Below are 10,281 nucleotides of genomic sequence, written 5' to 3'. Positions count from 1 at the left end.
GCCCGCCTCGGCCTCCCAAAGTGCTGGGATTACAGGCTTGAGCCACCGCACCCGGCCCTTAAGCTATATTTTCATTAAAATGGAGTAACTGCTAGTTTTCTTTGAAAACATAGATAAGTTCCATAAAAATATTCGATTCCTTCCAAATAAACAAAAGACAAGTGGCCTTCCTTGGTTACTGGTCAATAGTTGGTTTTGATTTAGGTGGTTAAGAATGCTCAAGCCCAGCCAGGCACGGTGGCTCACGCCTGTAATCCCAGCACTTTGGGAGGCTGAGGCAGGCGGATCACCTGCGGTCAGGAGTTCGAGACCAGCCCAGCCAACATGGTGAAACCCTGTCTCCATTAAAAAAAAGAAAAAAAAAAAAAAAAAAAGAATGGTCAAGCCCACTGTGCTGGGAGTAGGGACAAGTGAGCAAGGTGACAGCCCACCTTCCAAGTTTCAGATCAATATTCATTAAACTAAAGTGGCCTGGTCTTAAAGTATTTTTAGACAACCCAGCCTTGTATTTTATCAAAGTTTAAAAAACGGAGTCATAAAATTAAAATGAAAATGAGATCTATACTAAACAGCAATGAAAATGACTAAAAAAAAATAGAGCTGAAGATACCAAATGCTAGCAAAGACTTGGGGCAACTAGAATTCTCATGCATTGTGGACAGAAATGCAAAATGCTGCATGCGTCTACTTTGACAAGTGATTTGGCAGTTTCATACAAAGTTAACACACCCTGAATAACCCAGCAATCCCACTGTAAGGTAAAACCCAAGAGAAATGAAAACATATATCTGCAAAAAACTTGTATGCAAGTATTTATAGCAGTTTTATTCTACTCACCAAAGTCTGGAAACAACCCAATTATTCTCAACTGGTGAATAGATAAATATCGTGTATCTCCATACAATGGAGTACTACTCAGCAATAAAAAAAACATACTACAGATACATGCAACAAAATGGATGAATCTCAAAGACATTATGTAAGTGAATGAAGCCAGACTCAAAAGGATACGTAGATATAGTATGATTCTATTTATACGGTATTTTGAAAAAGGTAAAACTATAGGAAAAGAAACAAGATGAGTGGTTGCCAGGAACTGGAGGTTAGGAGAGGTACTGATACAAACAGCCACAAGAGTGACAGAAATACTCTTTTTTTTGGAGACAAAGTTTCATTCTTGTTGCCCAGGCTGGAGTGCACTGGTACAATCTTGGCTCACTGCAACCTCCACCTCCTGGGTTCAGATGATTCTCCTGACTCAGCCTGCTGAATAGCTGGGATTACAGGCACCTGCCACCACACCTGGGTAATTTTTTGTATTTTTTAGTAGAGACGGGGTTTCACCATGTTGGCCAGGTTGGTTTCAAACTTGTGGGTTCAAGTGATCTGCCCACCTTGGCCTCCCAAAGTGCTGGGATTACAAGCATGAGCCCGGCCAGTGATAGAAATATTCCATATCTCAATTGTGGTTGCAGCAACATGATTACATAAGTTTCTCAAAATTGATCAAACTGTAAACCTAAAAAGGGTAAATTTTCTGCATGTATGAGTTATATATCAATTAATTTGATTTAAAAAATAAAAATAAATATTGACATTTTGCAGTCAAATGCCTAAAGCGAGCAACCCTTTTTGACTTAAGAGAGAGACGGAAAAACTAGGGGCCCTAGAGATAGTTGGCCAAAAAGAGCAAATATCTACCTCAATTTACAGATGAATACAAGAGTACATCTAGAAAAACTATAAGCTAATTAGTAAAGGGTATGTTATCAAATCAACAGATAAAATCACCTATCATATATATAAACACAAAACCATAATTATAGAATAAGATATAATGTAAAAGATATTTACACTTATAAATATCTTGTAATTGTCTAAAAATACAGAAAATACCAAAGCATAAACTTAAGAAACATCCAGTATCTACAAGAGGAACCCATTAACGCACTCCAGAAACACACAAAACATGAACAAATATAAAGACATGCCATGTTCTTAGACAGCAAGAGTGAACATCACTGCAGTGGGGACAGTTCTGCCTAATACATTTCACATAATCTCAATTATAATATCAATTTTTGTTACAGAGCTATAACAATTCATGATGAAATTCATTGGAAAGAATAAACAAGCACAAGTAGCTAGGAAAAACCATGAAAAAGAAAAGCAACAGGGGTTGGGGACAGGGGCACCTACCCACACCAGATATCGAAACATAGAAAACATCCATAAATGAAAGAATGGCACTATCAACGGTAATTGCCAGGGCTAAAGGTAAGGAAGAATGGGTAGTTACTGTTTAATGGGTACAGAGTTTCAGGTTTAAGAGATAAAGAATTATGGAGATGCTGGTGGTGGTAACATGCTTTTTTTTTTTTTTTTTTTTTTTTGAGACAGAGTCTCACTCCGTCACCCAGGCTAGCGTGCAGTGGTGTGATCTCGGCTCACTGAAATCTCCGCTCCCCGGGTTCAAGCGATTCTCCTGCCTCAGCCTCCTGAGTAGCTGGGATTACAGGAGTGTACCACCACATCCAGGTAATTTTTGCATTTTTAGTAGAGACAGGGTTTCACCATGTTGGCCAGGCTGGTCTTGAACTCCTGACCTCCCGCCTCGGCCTCTCAAAGAGCTGGGATTACAGGTGTGAGCCACCATGCCCAGCATTGTACACATTATAAATGTATTTAATACCACTGAACTGTACACTAAAAGTAGTGTATAGCAGTTAAGATGGTAAATTTCACATTATGCGTATTTTACCATGAGTAGGGAAAAAACCAAACTGTTCCTTCTCTGCTCCCACACCACAACAATCAACACAGAAGACTTCTGTGACCAACTGTGGAGGTTTTTCCCACACACCAAGAAAACAATTAATTATGTAGCAGACACCAGCTGGGTGTCCTCCAATTCTGTTCTGACATTATTCACTTGGAGACAGTGTCAGATCCCACAGATTGAGGGTTCAATCCCACAAGACTGCCCCGACTTCAGACAAACGTCACAAGTTCAGGCCGCCAGAACTTCAGACTGACCTACTTCAAGTTGGGGTTCCCACGATCCCCTCTCTGGGTTTGATTAATTTGCTAGATCAGTTCACAGAACTCAGGGAAACTTAATGGCACTTACTAGTTTATTATAAAGGATATTACAAAGGATACAGATGAAGAGATCCAAAGAGCGAAGTATTAGGGAAGGCACTCGGAGCTTCTATGCCTTCCCTAGGTGCATCAACCTTCAGGAACCGCCATCTGTTCTGGTGTCCAGAAACTCTCTGAATGCTGTCCCTTTGGGTTTTTATGGAATCTCCATTATTTAGGCATGACTGATCAAACCATTGGCCATAAGTGATCAACTTAATTCTCCGTCCCTCTCCGCACCCTAGAGGTTGGGAGAGAGGTGGGCAGAAAGTGCCAATCCTCTAATCCTGCCTTGGTTGTTCCAGTGACTGACCCCTATCCTGAAGCTACCTAGGAGCTGCTAACTGTAAGTCCATCATTAGCATACAAAAAGACATCACTTTGGAGATTCTAAGGATTTTAGAAGTTATTATGTCAGGACACAGGGTTGAAGATCAAATATATATTTTACAATATCACATATCACAATGAAATTTCTATTTTCTTTTTTAGAGATGGGGTCTTGCTATGTTGTCCAGGCTGGTCTTGAGCTCCCGGCCTCAGGCCATTCTCCTCCCTCGACCTCCCAAAGCACTGGGATTATAGGCACAAGCTACTGCACTCAGCCAAAAAATTTTTAAATAAAATAGAATGGCTGAGGCAGGAGGATAGCTTGAGCCCAGGAGTTCAAGACCAGCCTGGGCAATATAGTGGGACCCTGTCTCTACCAAAAATTAAAAAAAAATTAGCTGGGTGTGGTGGTGCATGCCTGTAGTCCCAGCTACTCAGGAGGCTAAGGTGGGAGGATCCCTTGTACCTGGGCGGCCGAGGCTGCAGTGGGCTGTGATGACACCACTGCACTCCAGCCTGGCTGGGCAACAGAGCAAGATTCTGTCTCAAAATAATTTTATTTTTTCTAAAAAAATGCTATTGTCAAATGAAGAGACAAGACAAATCAATGGAATAGTACAGAAAATCCAGAAATAGTTTCAACTATGTACAGAAATATGATATATAATAAAGGCAGTATTTGAAATCATTGTGAGCATAATGAACTTTAAAAGTAGTAGTATTAAAATAATGCAACGTGGCCAGGTGTAGTGGCTCACGCCTGTAATCCCAGCACTTTGAGAGGCCAAGGCGGCCAGATCACTTGAGCCCAGGAGTTCAAGATCTGTCTGGGCAACATAGTGAGACTCTGGCTCTACAAAAAAACACAAAAATTAGCTGGGTATGGTGGCACATGCCTGTTGTCCCAGCTACTCCAGGGACACAAGTGGGAGGATCACCTGAGCCAGGAGATCGAGGCTGCTGTGAGCTGTGATCTTGCCTCTGCACTCCAGCCTGGGTGATACAGTGAGACTCTCTCTCTCTCTCTCTCTCTCTCTCTCACACACACACACACACACACACACACACACACACACACACACAAATAATAATGTGATAGTCATATGGAAAATGATAAAACTGTGTTTATTACTTATATGAACACCAGGATAAACTCCAACTGGAACAGAGACTTAATGTAAAAAAGGAAAATGTACAAGTACTAAAGGAAAACAGGTAAATTTACTCTATACCCTGAGGGTAAAGAAAACTTTTCTAACTGTAACTCAAAATGTAAAAATATTAAGAAAATGTGGCTGGGCGCAGTGGCTCACATCTGTAATCCCACCACTTTGGTAAGCTGAGGCGCGCAGACGACCTGATGTCAGTAATTTGAGACCAGCCTGGTCAACAAGGTGAAACCCCATCTCTACTAAGAATATAAAAATTAACCAGACATGGTGGCATGCACCTGTAGTCCCAGCTACTCAGGAGACTAAGGCAGGAGAATTGCTTGAACCTGGGAGGTGGAGGTTGCAGTGAGCTAAGATCATGCCATTGCACTCCAGGTTGGGCAACAGAGCAAGACTCTGTCTCAAAATATATATAAATAAATTAAAAAGTATTAAGAAAATGAGTGATCAATTTTACTACACACAAATTTTTAAAAGCTTTTACAAGGCAAAACCAACATTAAAGCAAAAATTTTTTAAAATCTAAGCAAAGGGAAAATCCAGATGACAAATTCTGAAAAACATATTTGCAACTCATATCACACATAAGAGATTAATATACCCACTATGGTTTGGATGTGGTTCGTCCCCGCCAAAACTGATGTTGAAGTTTAAATGCCAGTGCAGCAGGTTTGGGAGGTAGGCCTAGTAGAGGGTGTTTGGGTCATGGGGGCAGATCCCTCATTAATAGATTAATGCCATCTCTCAGGAGTGGGTTCTTGCTCATGCAGGAATGAACTAGTTCTCAAAAGAGCAGGTTGTTACACAGCGACGCTACCCCTCAGGCTTTGTCTCTCTGCACATGTCCCCTTCTCCTTTGACCTTTTCTGCCATGTTTTGATGTCATGCATGGCCCTCAACAGAAGTCAAGCAGACACCAGTGCCATGTTTCTTGAACATCCCAGTTGGGTGGCTGGTATATACGAAATCATTATATTCAACTACTTTTGTATGTGTTTGAAATTTTCAACAATACAATTATTTTAAAAACCATTTACTTCTGAGCAAAACCATTATCATTATTTGCCAACAATTCAGCCCTCTCACGAAAAAACACAAGCAGCACTCTGGGTAAACTCTTGCCCCTAATATATACACATAAATTTCATCTATCACTTGTTAACTATTTTACTGAATTTTTTCAGTACATTTTATTGGCAAGGTAAATTTGGCATCCTAGCAAGCACCAAGGAAGACCTGCACATACTTAACTTTTTTGTTGTAAAATGCTACATATTCAGAAAAATTCAAAGAATACTTAATGAAGTCAAACAAAACATCAAGACACAAGTTTCCCAATGTATTTTTCCTGCACATAGTCCCTTGTTCTCTAGGAGAAAATACTATCTTATATGATAATCTCTTCCCTGAATTTATTTATATTTGTACTTATTGCATGTTTCCCAAACTATATAGTTTACTCTTTTCTCTAACTATACACATGGATGCATTTTATACATAGTCTTTTAAGTCTGTCTTCTTTCAGTGTCCATTATGCTTATCAGATTTCTTCTTGCTCTTATGTGTCACGGAGATTCATGCACTCTCACTGCTGTGTAGTATTCCACTGTATGAATATATCACAATTCATCCACTATCACTACACTGTTAATGCTAATATGGATTGTTTCGACTTTGAGATTTTTATAAACAATGCCTTTACAAACATTCTTTTACAAATATCCTAGTTTATTTGCATACATATAACTAAGCTATAACTTTCTCCAAGCTACAAACCAGGAATAGAATTGCTGGGTCATACAGGACACGCATTTTCAACTTTACTTATAATGCCAACTTATTTTCCAAAGTCACTATAACAAATTACACTTCAACTGGTAACATCTGAGAGTTGCTATTCCAAACTGCTCGTATTTTTAACCTTGCACCTGTACTAACCATGGTAAATACTCACATGTCCCTCATCAGACGAGCATCCTCAGCTCTGACCAGCAAACTTCGGATCAGATTAGAATGGTCAGCCATGTCAGCACTGAGCTTCTGATGCACTGAATGATGTTCATCCACCTGGAGACCATGGACACTCAGGAATTAAAAAGGCCTCACAAACTTCTTGAAACCAGACAGATGAAAAGACACTATTTACCAGATACAGAGACCCCCTTCTTTCCCCTGTTCACTTATGCCAATTAAGCTACCTCCTGTTATTTCATCTCTTTCTCAACAAGTTAATTCATCTGTGCTGCCTCCAATTTCAACAAGACACTCCATGTGAATCCTCCACATGCTTTAACACCAGGAGCCCCCACAACATATATAGTAATATTTTAGGGATTTGCAGTGGGAATATTGTATACTTTGGAGCCAATCACAATCCTCTTTATTTTGCTCTTTTATTTTGAATTTGGGTTTTTGGAAAGACCTATACTGAAGACCAAAGCAGATACTACAAATAAGATGAAGAGCTAACAAAGGAAAATATTCATTTATAAATGTATCACCTTAAACCGAACAAAGAAGCACGGTTCTCAAGAGCTAAACACTTCCTTTTATAAAAGAAATCCTCTAAGTAGTAAACTTTCCAACACTAGTTCAATTTTTATTTCAAGAATTGCAAAAATTCTTGAACACAGCACTATAACATAAGTTCATCAGCAGTCTCATTAATCTCCTCAAACATTATTAGACTACCACATTCTCACAAATGCACCTACCACGTGCCCTCACCTTCACTAGCACCTTTCTTAATTCCTCAAAGTAGACAGGAAAATCCGCTTCTACTTGAAGGTCTTCAATAGCAAAAAATGATGCCATTGACTGGATGATATCACCAGCCAAATCAATATCATCAGTATTTATAGTGATCTACCCAGAGAAAAAATAAGACAAGTTTAGCATCCTCAGATATTAGACAAACTTAGCTGAAATAGTACCTGAATTTCCCTACACTCAACAAAATTACTGAGCATATATTTATATGCAGTGTTGAATAAGGTAAGTTTAGCTCTCAAAGAAATTACACACCGCATTATTTCCAGCAGCTAGCTAAAAGGCAAATCCTCTAGCCTTAGAAATTAAATGACAAACGATGAAAATGTTTTTGTTGACCTCTGTGTTCCCAATCCTTTCCCAAATAGACAAGGAAGAGAGGAAGGGAAGGAGGCAGAAAACATCTATTCCAGATTCTACTCCAGTGTCTACGATGGTGACAGCAACAGACTAAGTTATTTTATGTGAATAAAATAAAACAAGTGGTTTTACGACCTTGACACTGATGTCCCCCACCTCACTTTGGACTGAATGGTAAACATCACATAAGAAATCTCCCCTCCCATTCCATGATCTAAGTGGTTGAAAAAATAAATGAAAATACATTTAAAAAGAAAAAAATCTATGCCCCATGATATTAAACATTACCTCTCCATTAAGTTTTATTTTTATATACAGATGGCCACCATTCCGTAAAGAAGTGAAACACACTTGAAATGGAGCATTCTGAAAGTGAGTGTCTTCTGGTAACAGAAAGTTCTGACTGAGCCATACAACAACCTTAAAAATGAACACAATGAAATGAGCCTCCATTTTTAAGGTACAGACATTTTTTTTTTTAATATGCCTCTAGATATGAAGGTACAGTCATTCTTCAAAGAAGAGTTCTCCTTCTTTCTAGTTTTACTGCTTTGTTGAGAAAAAAAAAAAAGAATTATACTTCATCCCATACCAAGAAAACACTAAAACACTAGTCACAATCCCTTTTCTCACCTCACTCCTGCTCTTAAGTAACATTCATAATTATGCCTGGCCCTACAGCAGATGTGATTTTATATCATCCTCTACTTAGACATAGTCTTATATGCAATGTACAAATGATTCAGGTATGTTGCTGATTCTGTTACACAACAGCTCTTCTGTGGGTATAACTTGGATAATATAGTGTGCTTAAAACTATTCCATTGTATTCTTTCAGAAATGTAAAATGAAGTATACAATGTGCACATACCACAGATACATCCATGCAATAAGGAAAATATAAGTTTTAATGTTAATAGCAGTAACACCATGCAGTGGCTTGCAACACGGGTTCCACATGAGAACCGCCCATGAGGCCTTCTGGAAGGGCCCACCTATAGAGTTTGTGGTTCCACAGGCCAGGCAGGGGCCTGAGAATCTACATGATTAAAAAGTCTCACCAAGAATTCCAAAGCTCAGCCAAGATTAAAGTCCACTAGTATTAGTACTTTCAAATTTACAAGGTGCTATTATCATGCCAATCATGTAATCCTGGGAGGTGGGGGGGGGGCAATAAAGTGGGTAAGATTATCCTCACCTACAGATAAGAAAACTGAGGTTCACAATGGTGAGGGGAATTCCCCAAGATCACTAAGAATTTAATGAGTTAAATTTAAAGCCAAAAACGTTCTTAGCTCCAAGTCCCACTCCTTTTCATCTTGCTGCAGGTTCCTCTTGAAATACTCTTTTGAAACCATAACGGGAAGAGAAGAATTAAACACTGGTAATAATTCACTGATAACCAAGGATTGCTCAGATGCTTTTTCAAAGTGACAGAAGACATTTTAGGAATATGTTTATTACAGGTTGTAAGTCACCCCCAAGTTAGAGAATTCTTTCATATCGTATTTACTGCTACCAATATAACACATTCATGTCATTTCCCCTTTCTATGAAATAACATCTAAAGGATTCAACCGTGCAAAAGCATTGAAAGAGAAAAGTGAGATACTCACCCTCTGTGCCCGTTCTGCAATGGTAAAGTTAACATAACTGACTGGCTCACTGGCAGAGTCCAGGCTGGTCAGTGCATACATGGAGAATCGAGGGAGCTGTCTTGTCAATTCAAATACATGAAACTGGGTGCTATGGCCAATAGATGAAACACAAGAGAACTGTTTTTTATAAAATGTTGCTTCAAAGTGCAAGGCCCAGAAAATAAAGCCACTACTGGGCTACCAATTGATATTTAAGGATTTCACTTAAGAAGAAACCCCAAAACATATGAGGGTTAAAGTACTACAGCAATATATTAGATTTAAGATTTAGAGATAGCATGAGTCTACATATATACCTGCATGCACTAAGGATTTAAAACACCATAAAGGGGATGTTAAAAGTTTCTTATCTTCTGCAAGTATAGCAGTTCTTCTTCACTAGCTGAGGTTATGTATGAATGTAATATAAAGGTACATCCTAACTCTTATACTTTTAGTGGCCAAAACTACAAGTTGACAAATCATCAATTAAACATTTTGTAATTATAAGATCACCTGACTAAAAACAGAAAATAACCATCTTAGCCAGGTGTGGTCGTGGTGGCTGGCGCCTATAATCCCAGCACTATGGGAAGCCAAGGAGGGCAAATGACCTGAGGTCAGGAGTTCAAGACTAGCCTGGCCAACACAGTGAAACCCTGTCTCTACTAAAAATACAAATATTAGGCCGGGCGCAGTGGCCCAAGCCTGTAATCCCAGCACTTTGAGAGGCCAAGGCGGGTGGATCACGAGGTCAAGAGATCAAGACCATCCTGGTCAACACGGTGAAACCCCGTCTCTACTAAAAATACAAAAAATTAGCTGGGCATGGTGGTGCGTGCCTGTAATCCCAGCTACTCAGGAGGCTGAGG

General features: G+C 39.3%; 1 protein-coding gene across 1 annotated transcript in view; it reads right to left on the bottom strand.

Annotated features, from left to right (window-relative positions):
* Positions 1–10,281, bottom strand: part of BBS2 (Bardet-Biedl syndrome 2) — a 33,705-nt gene that overhangs the window by 1,842 nt on the left and 21,582 nt on the right. Inside the window, exons 10-13 of the mRNA XM_017502708.2 lie at positions 9,389–9,607; positions 8,061–8,192; positions 7,371–7,508; positions 6,598–6,710 (exon numbers count right to left, since the gene is read on the bottom strand). Coding sequence (XP_017358197.1) covers positions 6,598–6,710; positions 7,371–7,508; positions 8,061–8,192; positions 9,389–9,607 — 602 coding nt within the window. The remainder of the gene's footprint in view (positions 1–6,597; positions 6,711–7,370; positions 7,509–8,060; positions 8,193–9,388; positions 9,608–10,281) is intronic.

The sequence above is a fragment of the Cebus imitator genome, unplaced genomic scaffold (assembly GCF_001604975.1).
Source record: "Cebus imitator isolate Cc_AM_T3 unplaced genomic scaffold, Cebus_imitator-1.0 Scaffold297, whole genome shotgun sequence".
NCBI lineage: Eukaryota > Metazoa > Chordata > Mammalia > Primates > Cebidae > Cebus > Cebus imitator.
Note: the sequence above shows the minus strand (reverse complement) of the source record. Positions and strands in the feature narration are given on the sequence as shown.